Source organism: Amphibalanus amphitrite, unplaced genomic scaffold (genome assembly GCF_019059575.1).
Source record: "Amphibalanus amphitrite isolate SeventyFive unplaced genomic scaffold, NRLGWU_Aamphi_draft 000846F_arrow, whole genome shotgun sequence".
NCBI lineage: Eukaryota > Metazoa > Arthropoda > Thecostraca > Balanomorpha > Balanidae > Amphibalanus > Amphibalanus amphitrite.
Window position 1 is genome coordinate 122,654 of NW_024882340.1, and position 15,576 is coordinate 138,229.

The window sequence follows — 15,576 nt, forward strand, 5'->3', positions numbered from 1 at the left end:
GAGAGAGAGAGAGAGAGAGAGAGAGAGAGAGAGAGAGAGAGAGAGAGAGAGAGAGAGAGAGAGAGAGAGAGAGAGAGAGAGAGAGAGAGAGAGAGAGAGAGATAGAGAGAGAGAGAGAGAGGGAGAGAGGGAGAGAGTTGGGGAACGAGGAGGAGAGGGAGGAAGATGGGGGAGAGAAAGAGAGAACCCACAGCGTATCACGAGTGAAGTCTACTGGTGATATTCATACTTCCGCTACCCTGCCAATGTGCCCATCGTTGCGTTTTCGCAACACCGCTGTCTTTCCGATGTGCCCTTCGTTGCGTTCCCGCAACGCGACCGTAGTCATATTTGAAAATAGTCACAAACCCTTTTTGTAGCATTATTTCTTAACAAAATGCATATCTACGCTATTGTAGGGACTCTGCAGAGTATGTTTACACAATTTTCATTACGATATTATTAAGCACTTGGCCTACTTATCTTGGTTTTCGTGACGTCATCACTCACAAAACCTTCGACTTCCCTCTGGGAGCTCTAGGCAGTAACTTACCGGCCGCACAGACTTGTAACTGCGTAGCATCATGCGCACAACCATGCTACACACGCTGAAACTTGTCTCATCGGTTAGTCTCTTTTACACACTTCTCAAGCTTCGATCACGTCGACGCTTGCTTGCGTTGCGAAAACGCAACGAAGGGCGTAAATGGGTTATAGATAAGCCATACTTGTAATGAGACAGCATAATGTTATCTAAAACTATGGTTATCTTTCCCTTACGACCGTAGTTCCATTTATGACGCTGCCCCACGTTTGACCGCTGACGCCGCGCGGCCGCGCTGCGGTAGCCGGGGGGCGTGGACAGCTGAGCTCACGTGACCCGGCGCTGACCTCGGGGTCGGCCCGGCGGAGGGGAGCCAGTCGTGTGCCCGGGCCGGATCACCACGGAGCAACCGCTGATCGTCAGGTGAGGGAAGTGAAGGAAAGTGCGATAGTTTGAGCTGTAGGCACTGAATTTTGATGGTCGATTCAAGATCAAGATTACTTTGGTTTCCTCTGAGCTTTCCTAGCTTTTCGTATAGTACGCGTTAACAGATGCCTATTTTTAGTGCCTGATAAAGCAATTTTATTTTACACGACTTAATCGGGGGTAACTGTCGTTCATGCTGGCGTGGTGTTTCACTTGCAGTGTGACTGAAGCCGTTCTACTTATTTCAGGATGAAGTCTCTGGTGCTACTCTGCTTGGTCGTGTCTGCCAGCGGACAAGGCTACGAGTTCAACAAAGCCAATGCGAACCGTTTCGGTGAGTTCCCTGTTACGAAGCTTTGGTCCTGTTTTGGTAGGACGCTGTTCGTCGTGCCTTATTTGATGTGAACTATGAGCCGAAGCCCAACTGAACTGACTGCTGCTTAAGCAGGGCGCGTATGGCTGAATAGCCCAGCGGGGCGCGGGTTTGCAACTACCGCATGCGTTGCATCATTTTATTTTTAAGAAGTTAGTTTGCTTATTGCGTCTAATCTGGTTGTGCTCTGGTCCATATCAGAAATGCGTGGTCGGCTATCAAATAATTACCCTTTGTGACCAGAAAAATATTTTTGCAGGTTCTGGCGGCTCCGATGGTTCGTCCGGCGGAAACACTGCGTTCCAAGTCGCGTCCAGCATCAGCTCTCCACAGTTCACGGTCCTCGGCCGACAGCCGCTTCCGGCCGGCGGTGGCTCCTACGCTGGCGGCTCTGGCTCCGGCTCAGGTTCCGGAGGCTCCGTCTCTGGCTCCAGCTCCGGAGGTTTCACGGTGTTCCGCACTGGCGGCTCTGAAGTACGCTTCGGCACAGACTCCGCCGGTGCCGGCTCCTACGGCTCTGGTGGCGGGTCTGGCGGCTCTGAAGTACGCTTCGGCACAGACTCCGCCGGTACCGACTCCTACGGCTCCGGATCCTTCGGCAGCGCTGGCGGCTCCGGATCCTTCGGCAGCGCTGGCGGCTCTGCGTCCTTCGTGGTCGGCGCCGGCGGATCCGCGGCCTTCCGGGGCGGCTCCGGAGGCTCTGGGTCGTCGGGCAGCTCTGGATCGTCGAGCGGCACGGCTGACCGGTTCGGTAGCTCACGAGTCTCCATAGAGCCCTCCTTCACCTGCCCGACGAGCACGCGCGTGGTGACCACCACCCGGTTCTCGCACACGACGGTCACCAATGTGATCCACTCTGTGGCGGAGAGCATCCAGACCAAGTACGTGACGGCCACGGTGCTGCGGCCGACGCCGAAGACAATCACCCACACGGTCACCCACCTGCAGCAGGGCAACGTCCAGAGCGCCCAGCGACTGGTCACCACCACCGGCTACACGGTGAGGATCCTGTGTGCAGACTGGAGCTGTCTCTAGCCTGTTCTCGCGACTCTTTAATTATAGCTGGGTTTTACCTCTTAAACATGCTAAAGAACAGCTTAGAAACTTTTACGGCATTTCTCGCATTACCTTGCAATTTTATTTTGCACCATTTAAACAAACAAGTTTAGCCTAAAAGTCCTACACCCGCAGTAACGTTTAACCCGCGCCCTGCTGGGGGTCCTGGATTTCCACGCCCTGCTGGGGGGGGGGTGTTTGAACACCCCCCCTTCTAACTCGGCTCCTGGGCCACGTAGCGATACGCGGAAGGCGGCGTTCGAAAGAGCGTCAAAAATAATGACGAAATCACTTCGGTCAATTTTTTGGTCAGGGCAAAGGTCAGGTCACCAGAGGTCATTGAAGGCAAAATTTCGCCGATTTCCAGGTCGAATGTCGAAAATTTCCAAGAAGCCAACGCATAACTCGGGAACCAATAGAGCTACAGCGCCGCGGAAAAGCGCATTCGATAGCCCTATTAACGCCCTTTCTGAATAATTCTCTCAGATTTGACCTAACGTCAACGGTTTTGCCTGCAGGGGGCAAAAACTGCAAAAATAGCCGATTTTTTCGAAAACAGTTTTTCTGCAATAACTTTTGACCCAAGCCTTGTACGAGCTTACTTTTACCGCCATCGTGTTCCTCTCGTCAAGACGCATCGAATGAACTATAACTTGACCTTGAAGGGTCAACTTGAAAATTTGACCTCAGGTCAAGGTCATGACCTGACCGGAAAGGGTCATGTTGCATATCAGTCGATCCGTATCGTCGAGCTGAACACATCTAAGGCGTTTTCATCGCTCTAGAATGCCTCTATCAAAAGTTATTTGCGAAAAACTGTTAGATATCATTCGTGACCTGAGATGACCTCAGGGCATAAACAAGGGTCACGGACACCATTTTCAAGTTCAGTGTGTCTAAAACACTTGTAATTCGGTGTTTGGGAGTGTTTATAATGTCTTTCATCCAAAAGAGGCTCATTTCAATTTTCTCCCATTGACTTATAATGGGGAGGTCGCAAAATTGACCTGACCTTAGGTCATCGATATCAAAATTCTGAGATATACATTTTGTACATGCTATTGCCCTTAGCAATCGCTGAAAGTTTCAAAGCGATCGGTCACTCGGTGTAGCTATGACAGACATTGAAAGTTTTTATGAGGTGAGGTCACTTCAAGTGACCTGGTGACCTGACCTTGAATGACCTTGGTCTGAAATTTTCACAACATGTGTAGAATTGATGTATGATAAGGTGTACCAAAAACGGCGGCGCTCCGCGCCGCCGTTTTTGAGATATTCGCGAAAAACCACAAGGGGGGTGTTCAAACACCCCCCCCCCCAGCAGGGCGCGGGTTAATTCTGTTCAACATTTATCATAAATGCTAACTTACCTACTTGATTGTCGCCTGGACTAGCATATATTTTCTGTTTTTTTCTTCAGTCTATTTAATTTTTAATTGTAAGTAGCTATCAATGAACAATTCCGTACATCTCGTTGAAAACTGTCTCTCTTTCACAGGTCGGCACCAACTTCCTCCTGGACACCCGCTTCAGGACCGTGACGGACCACGTCTCCTACACGGACACGGTCAACAACTACGTGACTCAGACGGAGACGGTGCCGGCCGTCACCACCATCACGGCCGTCATGACCACCTTCAAGACGTTCCTGACCTCGACCACCGTCTACCGCACCGTGCACCGCTCCGTGACGGTGACCCGCACCGCGGTCACCACAAACGTCGCGCACGACGCGACGGTCGTCACGGGCGCAGAGGTGCGCACCCTGCGTACCACGACCACCAGAGACGTGTTCAGCACTCTGCCGGTCTTCACGGTCACCCAGACGGTCACCGTGTGCAACCTGGTGACCGTGGACCAGTCCGGCGACGGCGTGTTCCGCGTCGGCGGCTCGGCTGGAGGATCCGGGGCAGGTAGCGTCTCCGGATCGGCGGGAGGCTCCGGCGGGGGCTTCGTCTCCGGATCTGCCGGCGGCTCGGGCAGCGCCTTCGTCTCTGTAGGATCTGGAGGACAGCAATTCACCGGCGCTGCTGGCGGCTCCGGCGGCGCCTTCATTTCTGGAGGATCCAGAGGACAGTTCACTGGCTCTGCTAGCGGTTCGGGCCACGCCTTCGTTTCTGGAGGACAAGGATCTGGTTCTGCTAGCGGCTCTGGCGGCGCCTTCGTCTCTGGAGGATCTGGAGGACAAAGATTCGTTGGCTCTGCTGGAGGGTCTGGACGCGGCAGCTTCGTCTCTGGCGGACCCGGTCGCGGCTACGCCTCTCCGTCTGCCGGCGGCAGTGGAGGAGGATTCGGCACAGATGGCTCTGGCGGCCTGGATTTCCGGTTCGGCGGACAGGGTGGCGCCAGCGGTAGCGGTAGCGGCTCCTACTCGCCCCCTAGGAACTGATGACTGAATGTAACCGCAATAGTAGCTCTCAATACACGACTGGCTTTGATATGCATGCTTTGAATGGCGGGTGATGAGTTGCAGGAGCCAGGAGAAGAGTTTATGTAAGAGAACATAAGGGCTTTGAAAAGGTCTGAGATATTACGTTCCTGTCTGCAGGTATTTATTTTTAGGCATAAAATAACAAAGCAAATTTATCTCTACACACACCGGTACTGCTTTTTACACTCTGAAACGCGGAACCATTGGGGTACCAAATTCTGGTGTTTGCCGTGGCTGCACGGTTCATTCTGCAGCGCATTTTTAGGTCTGATCGGTGACTTGTAACTGCACATTACATTCGACTGGGGGGGGGGGGGGGCTGATTGGTAGACTGGAAACCCAAATGTACTGTTAACGCCAGACCCCTTGAGACCCTAATTTTTCGCGATTACTTTTAAATGCGTGAAGGAATTTCAACCAGGCTCAGGACCTGGCCGTTTCAAGACAAGCCGAAAATTTTACAAATTAGATATTTTATCGCCATTTCAATATTTCAGGCACTTGTCATTGACTCGTAATGTTAACTGTTTTTCCATCCTGGATAGAGGCTTTCTACGTCATATGACATTAGGCTCCGCCCACGACTGCGGCATTGACCCGTGCCCATCAGCGACCTCTGTATGTACAAACGACACCCCTGCCATCTGTGAAGGACTATGAATTTCGCTGACGCTTCACGTGCTATGAGTCAATTGCAGCAGACGGTCAAGTAAATGTTAGGCTCTTGTTGACTCTTGTATATAGGACCAAGAGGACCATCACTCCTCAACCTACTACTCAGTCGTGCTTCGAACAAACGTTAACGATTCCTAACAAATACGATTTTCGATGTAGGGTATCTGTTTGAAATACGAGCGAGCCGTATGATGTGAAGCTCAGGCAATTAACTTATTATTGCGTTGTTCGATGGTTGCATAGCGATGTACAAATCGGCAGCTACTTGGTGACATCCGACATCCCATTATCGCATTATCTGCAACGCCATAGGCTTTAAATACAGGTGAATATTTCCTAACCTTATGTCAGTTATATGCCATCTGCCCGTCATATGCAGCTTATATATAAAAAAAATGTCAGCTAACATATCAGCATTGTAGAAGCAATGCGCATTGAGCATTTATGACTCCTTAGTCATCATGTCGCTCTCTGGGCACTGTCAGCCAAGACGCTACGCACAACTCCGCCGGCTTTCGGCACCGCTCGACCGTCGCCCGTCCCCGCTCCCCGCCACAGCGAGAGTGACCGCGCGCCGGCCCGAAACCGCCGCAGGCCAAGACCACAGAGGCGGGACTTAGCTGTGACGTCATAACGTATCACAGACTGACTGGTGATAGCCTCTACACACCGGATGAAAATCTTGCTCGAAATTTAACATTACGAGTCAATGACAAGTGCCTGAAATATTGAAATGGCGATAAAATATCTAAATTGTAAAAGTTTCGGCCTGTCTTGAAACGGCCATGTCCTGAGCTTGGTTGAAATTCCTTCACGCATTTAAAAGTAATCGCGAAAAATTAGGGTCTCAAGGGGTCTGGCGTTAACAGTAGGTGTAGTCGCCGTACCTTTTCAAGCAGCTGCGCTAATTGTGCATTGACCTTATGGAGGCTTACGATTAAGTGCGAAGCTGAGCTTCAGGTTGACAAGTACTATTGACGTATGTAACAATTGCCAGCGGCCTATTGTGCATACTCCGATGCCGCCAATCTGAAAAATGCAAACGTGAGCTTCTGCCCGCTTGTCTGGTGTTACTACACACTACAACTCTTTTTTACTTGTACGGAGGCGCGTGGCGCCGTGAAATTTGGGCGAAACACTTGGTACGGCAGCTTCAAAACACGTTATTTCTGCACACCGTTTGATGACTTTGATACCAGCATATCTCTTAGTCATGACACCAAGGCGAGTAGCCTTGCACAAGTTATATGGCACTGTCGACCGTACAGCTTATTTCCTAGAAGTCTGGAACTGTGTACTGTGTAAACGCAGTACTGCGGCCGTCTGAATCTAAGGGAACAGACAATTCTGGTGGAGTCGCCGGACTCGTTGGGTCTGTTCCAGTCGCACTTCCTAACACCTCTAAAATCCTCCAAGATTACTTCCCTGTTCCAGTGGCAGTGGCAGCTTTAGCCCTTGCAAAGTCGAGGAGGGCCCTGCTCCAACCTCCTATCTTGCTCTTGGAGGAGCTTAGAGGTGTTAGGAAGTGCGACTGGAATAGACCCATACTGAATCCCCCTGAGTATTTAATTAACCCGCGCCCCACTGGGGGGGGGGGGCTATTCATAGCCCCCCCCCCCTCCCGTTTTTCTGCAATAACTTCCAAACCGCTTGACGTATCAACGCCAAACTCTCAGTACCTTCGGCTGCATCAATTTGACACCTTGTGTCAGAATTTGAATATCGTAGCTACCATAGGTCGGCCGGAAATAACGTCAGAGTGACGTCATGTTCGGCCGATTTCAACGCAAAACATTGATCCACGGCAATCGCTCCCAAGGGCTCAGTTTTTAAGCTAGATCCAATTTCTTTGCATGAGAGGGCTCAGAATAGACTGCTCTATCAAACTGCCATCTCGGATTTTCGAATTTTTGAAATTTTCGAAAATTTCATATAATGAAATTCAAAATTTACATTTTTACATTTTTTTTTAAGTTTTCGACTTTTCGAAAAACCGGAATATATGTGATAGAACGCGTTATTATGACTTACTTAAGCAAGTTTTAGCTAAATATCTTCAAAAATGGCCAAGTTATACGCATTATTGCAAAAAATTCACAACTATTAATTTTTTAAATCAATTTTCACCATGTATTTGAAATCGTACGCCAATATAAATAGCACCATCGTGTTCCTGAGCTCAAACGGCATCCAATAGACACCTTTTCTGTTGAAAAATTATATCTTCAAAATTTGACCTTTTTTGACCTGAAAGTTTGTTTGTTTGTTTGTTTGTCGTTTATTCATGATTATGGGCATGGACAATGGACAGAAATAAAGTTGAATTGGTGCAAAAGCATAAACTTATTACGAGGCACCTCTTCAACAAAACAAAACGAAACAGAGCATCACCGAAATAAACACACACACACACCAGGTCCCACGCGCAACCCCGCCGCCCCGACAGACCCTCCGACCACTATAGCTGGACCACACGCGCTCCGCCAGCCTGCGGCCTCCCCCTAACTTTGTACGGCGGCCCGTCTGGCCAGACCGGGACGGTGCCGTTCCATGGCATATGCCGTCCCGGCCCCGGGGAGAGCTGTGGGATACCTCCCCGGGCCGGGGAGATCTGGTGGATACCTCCCCGGCGCTCCAGACGGGCCGCGAGCCCCCGCCCGCACCCCCGGAAAATCATCTTTCCCGGGGGTGCCCCCTAACCACCGCCCGGGCGAGGGGAGCGCCGACCCGACCCGACAGGCCGGCGCCCCGCCCGCCCGGGCGGCCGACCGGTCCCTTTCAAGTGGGACCGGTACCCAGGTTGGCCCGGATGGGTCATAGGGGCGGGGGCCCAATGCTCGGCAACTCAGGGTTCCGCCAAAGTGACCTGACCTAAGCTAAATTCGACTCAAAATGACCTCGAATGACACAGACGACATCAAATTCGAAATCTTTGGCCTAAATGGACCATAAAACATGTCACGTGACCGACGCATGATATAATATTTTCGTGACCTGTAATGACCTGAACTTGACCTGAAAATCAAAGTACAACTTTGGTACCCTCAGGGTATCTAGAGCATCTGTTCACGAGTGTGTGAACCAAAAATGAGCCGGATCTGACTTGTAAGACGGCGGCCAGAGCCCAAAACGTCAACAAGCCAAAATGCTAATAGTTTTAACATTGACCTGATCTGTGACGTCATCGGTGACCTCGAGGTCAATGAAGTTAGGTTTCGCTCGACAGTTTTTTTTCCGGGGCTATCAGACGCCGTTTGAATTTTGACGATCGGCCCAGTAATTTCGGAGTTAGGAGGGGGGCTATGAATAGCCCCCCCCCCAGTAGGGCGTGTTATACGCAGACCCCAGTGGGGCGCGGGTTAACCCGCGCCCCACTGGGGGGGCTATTTATAGCCCCCCCCCTCCCGTTTTTCTGCAATAACTTCCAAACCGCTTGACGTATCGACGCCAAACTTTCAGTACCTTCGGCTGCATCAATTTGACACCTTGTGTCAAAATTTTATGTTCGTAGCTGCCATAGGTCGGCCAGAAATGACGTCAGAGTGACGTCATGTTCGGCCGATTTCGACGCAAAACATTGAACCACGGCAATCGCTCCCAAGAGCTCAGTTTTTAAGCTAGATCCAATTTCTTTGCATGAGAGGACTAAGAATAGACTGCGCTATCAAACTGATATCTCGGATTTTCGAAATTTTGAAATTTTGAAATTTTGAAAATTTCGAAAATTTGTTATAATAAAATCCAAAATTTATATTTTTACATTTTTTTCAAAAAGTTTTTGACTTTTCGAAAAAACCGGAATATATGTGATAGAACGCATTATCATGACTAACTCTAGCAAGTTTTAGCTAAATATCTTCAAAAATGGCCAAGTTTTACGCATTATTGCAAAAAATTCACAATTATTAATTTTTCAAATCAATTTTCAGCACGTATTTGACATCGTACGCCAATATAAATAGCACCATCGTGTTCCTGAGCTCAAACTGCATCCAATAGACACCTTTTGTTTGTTGAAAAATTTTAACTTCAAAATTTGACCTTTTTTGACCTGAAAGTGACCTGACCTAAGCTAAATTCGACTCAAAATGACCTCGAATGACACAGACGACATCACATTCGAAATCTCTGGACTAAATGGACCATAAAACATGTGTCACGTGACCGACGCATGATATAATATTTTCGTGACCTGTGATGACCTGACCTTGACCTGAAAATCAAAGTACAAGTTTGGTACCCTCGGGGTATCTAGAGCATCTGTTCACGAGTGTGTGATCCAAAAATGAGCCTGATCTGCCTTGTAAGACGGCGGCCAGAGCCCAAAACGTGAACAAGCAAAATGCTAATAATTTTTACTTTGACCTGACCTGTGACGTCATCGGTGACCTCGAGGTCAATGAAATTAGGTTTCGCTCGACAGTTTTTCCGGGGCTATCAGACGCCGTTTGAATTTTGACGATCGGCCCAGTAGTTTCGGAGTTAGGAGGGGGGGGGGCTATGAATAGCCCCCCCCCCCCAGTAGGGCGTGTTATACGCAGACCCCAGTGGGGCGCGGGTTAAGCCTCCTGGGCCCTCTCAGACCGAGCTGAGGTCCGTTCACACTAGCGCCAGGCCCTCGTGCTAGTCAAGCAAATTATGACGTGACGTATCGTGACGTACCTAGACGTGTGTATGTAAGCGATTCCACTTTGTATCTCAAATGGCTATTTAGGTTTCTGTTGCTGTATTGGATTTTAATCCAAAATTTGAACAAAAGAATACAATAAAAAATTCAAAAACCCAAAATCGTAAAAAAGTATGATATAAATAGGTACCCATTTTTTAACTTGCAATATGCGAATATATCAAAAACCTATGTTATGTGCACCTATATCCCGACTTTTACCAGAATCGGTTGAAAATGTAGGTAGTCACTGTTCCGTCATTTCCATCGTCAAGACAGTCAAATCCTTCTCATTCGTGCCTCAGCCCCGTGTTCCGGGCTGAACGGGCAAATTATGTCCCATCCGGGAAGCTCCCCTAGGAGCACCCTCGTATGCCGGGTGCAGTGAGCATCAGGGGGATGGGTGGCCTGTCCAATTGGATGAGCTCAGCCCCGACGACTCACTAAGGTGCCCGCCCAGACCAATGTCTCCCCCTAATTCCTATCGTCATTTCGGCTCTGCAATGGTCGCAATTGAACGAAAGAGCCTAACCCAACAAAACAAACAATACAATCTTAGATATGTCACGACGAGCCACATTATAAAAAAGGGGGAGTCCCTGACTTTATACAGGAATAGAAATAGCACCATTCGATTCGGCGCGAACAGTAGCATGAGATGCACATTTTTTGTGTCTTAAAAACTTCAAAATTTGACATCACTTGGCCTAACCTTGACCTGAACACAATAATAACTTCATCCATGTATAGTTTACATCACTAGTTGAGCATGCCCACTGAGTTCTAGTTATGAGTAAAATGACCCGTAAAACCTGTGCCGCTCATGTCCAATTCAATAATTCGTCGTTGGTGACCTGACCTAACCTAGACCTTGAACCCTGCATGACACTGCATGCATGCAATGCACTTTATTTTGGCAGGCTTATATCGCGTTCTGGGTGATCAGTCTCAGTCTATACTCTATTCTTCGCCAGCTTAGCTTCAAAGCCAGTAGCGTAGAAACTTGCAGTTTTTTTCCACTGACCTGACCTTAACCTGGCCTGTAGCTTACTTAGGCGAAAAGTGCTAAGATCCGTCTTGGTTGCTCTTCGATTGCTGTTTTTGCCGTCTTTCTATAACCATCTGTTCGGAAGTTTGGCAGTTGGCACAATCGATCCCCTTCCCCTGCGGGGCACGTTCGGCTGAATGGCTCAGAGAGCGCGGGATAACAAATCTGATTCGTCTCTTGTATTTATTTTTTACGAATACCTATAGGAAGCCTAAAAGGTTTAAACGTTTTCCATACAGACAATGACGATACAATTACAGCATAAATGGCTTACAGAACCAAGTGTTTCGGACAGGGTTGGTGGAAAAACTATGACTTTTACATTAATGAAATATAAACAATTACAGCCAGCCGGCAAGGACGAAAATCAAATGATAAAATCGTATGCTCATTGTGAAAAATTGGATAGATATTGATCAATGTAGTTAGGATTTTAAATGACCTTTTCCTCGATAATTAATTGGAAATTCAATAAAAAGTAAATATTATATTGTTTGGCAAATTTTCGAACAACAGTTCATTCTCAAGCCACATGAAACAATTGACAACGAAGTTTTATAACTGCCGCCAAGCTACATTTTTTGAATTCTCACACGTGATGTACAAGGTGGTCTTCTTAAAATCAGAAATCTGAACTTAATCGATCATATCCCAAGCTGTTCCGAATCCACCTATTCACATATACATACATACATGACCATCAAAAGTAATATGCGAGCATAATCACATAAATATATACATGGTTCGTTTTGGTCGTGGTCGTGATGAATAGATCGCGTAGCATTAAAAAAGGTGACAGCAATGACAATATAAACACTTTGGAAGTCTCGTAGCAGATTATGTCGTGTAAAGTTCGGTTCGGTTTAAACAATCATACAAATGCATACAACTACTCGTAATATGCGAGCACTCTCAATTCCCATACATGAATATGGTTCGTCTTGGTCGTAGTCGTGCTAAATAGCTGATCGTGTCGCATTAAAAAAAAAGAAGACAACAACAATAACAATACAAACACTTCGAAAGTCTCGTAATAGATCGTGTCGTAAAAGGTAGGGTTTACACAATCATACATATGTATACATCTTCGAATCAAGCGCAGTACCTAACAATTATCCACACATAACAAATTTCAATGACAGCCAGTGGATAATGAAAACAAACAACTATCATTCTATAGTATGGGCCATGAAGACATGTTGGAGTTGAGTTTTGGGCGCTTCTTTTGGATCAGGAGGGATTCCGCGATTTTCCTATCTGGGTGGTCTTTCGACTTATACAAAACGCGTACTTTGAGGGGAATGCCTCCTTCGTGGGTGGAGTGGCACTCTTGAAAATGATCTCCCATGGGGGTGTCATGTGTTTTGTTGAGCGCGTCCCTCAGGTGTTCATTGAATCGTAAGCGCACCGGGCGCTTCGTCTCTCCCACGTATGTTACGGTCATCCCATTGCTTTGACAGACAGTACATGTAATCTCATAGACTAAGTTTTTCTGCGTGCAGTCCCCAGAGAACCCCGATCTGCATGTGTGACATCTTTGACCTCCTGGGCATAAGGGCTTACATAGTGCTGACCTCACTAGTTTATCTTTTAGTTTTTGTGAATTTGTCCATGCTAACTTTACATTGAGGCCTGATTGTCTCACTTTGCTCTTAACTTCGCACAACAGTCTTTCATCTACGTAAGGAAGTGTGAGGAATCCATCACAAGGTTCTTGGGTCCTGTTCCTTCTAGTTCTTGAGTGAGTCTTATTCCCCCTAGCCTCTCTGAGCAACCTGATCAGGACGTGGTTTGGGTAGCCATTCTTTAAGAGTAACTGCCTTATCTTTTCTACACTTTTCCTCTCCTTCATGCTGCTTGATGAATTCCTGATAGCCCGTTTAAATTGATTTCTAGCCACGTTGAGTTTGGTCGACTTTGGATGTGCAGAATCGAAATGAAGGATAATGCCCGAGTTCATGGGCTTGATGTAGAGCTCTGTCTCAATTTTTGTGACATCGTCCTTTTCCTCGACCGTCACCAATGTGTCTAGAAATGGCACTCCTTTTTCTTTGTCAGAGTAGTCTAAAGTGAACTTTACCGATGGATGTAGGGAGTTGAGGTAAGCGAGGAAGTCTTTGAGCGTCTGCTCACCGTGAGTCCACACTCCAGCATAATCATCAATGTAGCGTACCAGGAACGACGGGCTGTGAGTGGCTCCTTCTAGGGCACGCCTTTCAAACTGGTCCAAGAAGAGAATGGCTATGGGAGGAGCACAAGGGTTTCCCATCGCGATCCCCAGTGTCTGACGGTAGTACTCATTGTTGAATGAAAAGACGTTCTTTGTGAGGCTTTCTTGCAGCAGTTTCCTAATGTCCTCTACCGACAGCCCAAAAGTGTCTACATCTTTTAGATGGGTGGCCAGCTTATCACAGACTGCATCAATGGCCTCCGAAATAGGAATGCTGCCGTACAGGTTCACCACATCTATGCTAAAGAAAATGGAACCTTTTGGGATCCCCTGTTCTTGAGTGTGTTCATCTAGTCTTTTCAAAAAGTGTTCTGTGTCCCACAAGTGTGTTGGAACAAATTGTAGTAGCTGTTTCAGGACGCGCTCTAAAAGACATGACATCTTTTCAGTAGGACCACCGCAAGCTGAAATAACAGGTCTGAGTGGGACCCCCTCCTTATGGTCCTTCGGAACACCATAGAAAACCGGTGTCCTGCTGTGGTTCGGGATCAACTCCTTAATCGTGCCCTCTGGTAACTTATCTCTAGAAACATCCTTGAATATCCTTTTACATTCTGCCTCGACTTTAGGTACTGGGTTCTTGTCTATAGCTTCATAGTTGTTCCGATCGTCTAAAATAGCATGAGATTTGTTGACATACTCCGTCCTATCCATGATAATAAGACCTTTGCACTTGTCACTCTGCTTTACAACTACGTTGTCGTTTTTCTGTATCTCGTCCAAGAACTGCATTTCACTCTCAGTTACGTTGCTCTCAGACACATGGTGCTTTTTGTAACACCTAACTACGTCTTGTTTTAGCTTTTTTAGCTTACATTCAACTTCCATAGCTGCGGGCGGGGGGAATCTTTTGTCCGTGTCAGGGAATCTGAAAGACAGACCTGACTTTAACCTTGGCATACCATTTGTCGTCATTCCTGGAGGCTGGTCAGCAGACTGACCGGTCGCTGGAGGTCGGTCGACAGACTGACCGGTCGCTGGAGGTCGGTCGACGAACTGGCTGGTCGCTGGAGGTCGGTCGACGGACTGGCTGGTCGCTGGAGGTCGGTCGACAGACTGACCGGTCGCTGGAGGTCGGTCGACGAACTGGCTGGTCGCTGGAGGTCGGTCGACGGACTGGTTGGTCGCTGGAGGTCGATCGACAGACTGACCGGTCGCTGGAGGTCGGTTGACAGACTGGCTAGTCACTCGAGGTCGGTCTGCAGATAGGCTGGGCGCTGGAGGCTGGTCAGCTGACTGATCGGTCATAGGAGGCCGTTCGGCAGGCTGACCGGTCGTTGGAGGTCCGTTCGAGGCTGGTCGGTGCGTCGTTGTGTCGTTTCGCATTCTTGAATTCGTCCGTCGAATCTCATCTTGCCAGCGTTTGGCGTACGCTAAACGTTCGACTCCCTTTTCCACCTCCAATAGAATATTGCTGGATATCTTTTGTGTGATAGCGAAGTTAGGTCCCTTGGAGAGAAGCGCCAGATCTTGTGCTTGCAAGTCTAGTGACGAAAAGTTTTTAACCCGATCTTGAGCCAGAGGTGGACTGCTTCTCTCTTCGTTCTGGTTCGAAGTTTTCAGTCCGATCAGTTTCTGAAACTTCCTGAGCAGTCTTGGACGATTCTCTTGTATGGTGATGTCGAACACCTGGCTGCAGGTTTGTTTGATGTTGTTGACACTTTGAGCTTCGAGAAACTCTTCGGTTTCCGCGAGAAGTCGATTACGTTGCCTCAAAAGGTACGGAACGCCTCCGAGATTGACTCGTTCAGCAAGTTAGTCTTAAAGACATCACATCTAGTCTTGACAGAGACATTGTTGCTAAATAGCTTATTTACAGAACTTAAGGCATCAGTGATGAAACGGGGACTAACCTTTGCTTTGCGGCAGGCAGTTAAAAACTCAATTCTCAACAGCGTTTTAGCTAGTTTTTCTGGGTTTTTCATCATTTTTGTGAGCACTTCTTGGCGGTCACTTCTTGTTGTGTATGAAGAAATGGTATGCAGCGCTCTAGCGAGGAACATCTTGATATATGTAGTTAGGATTTTAAATGACCTTTTCCTCGATAATTAATTGGAAATTCAATAAAAAGTAAATATTATATTGTTTGGCAAATTTTCGAACAACAGTTCATTCTCAAGCCACATGAAACAATTGACAACGAAGTTT

At 47.8% G+C, this 15,576-nt stretch overlaps 1 protein-coding gene across 1 annotated transcript; it reads left to right on the forward strand.

The window, feature by feature from the left end:
* Window positions 1–923: 923 nt before the first annotated feature.
* Window positions 924–4,816, forward strand: LOC122367049 (keratin, type I cytoskeletal 9-like). The gene is made up of 4 exons (XM_043339827.1): window positions 924–951; window positions 1,198–1,283; window positions 1,582–2,321; window positions 3,877–4,816. Exons 2-4 carry the CDS (start codon window positions 1,199–1,201, stop codon window positions 4,765–4,767), a joined length of 1,716 nt encoding a protein of 571 aa, XP_043195762.1. The 5' UTR covers window positions 924–951; window position 1,198; the 3' UTR covers window positions 4,768–4,816.
* Window positions 4,817–15,576: the final 10,760 nt, after the last annotated feature.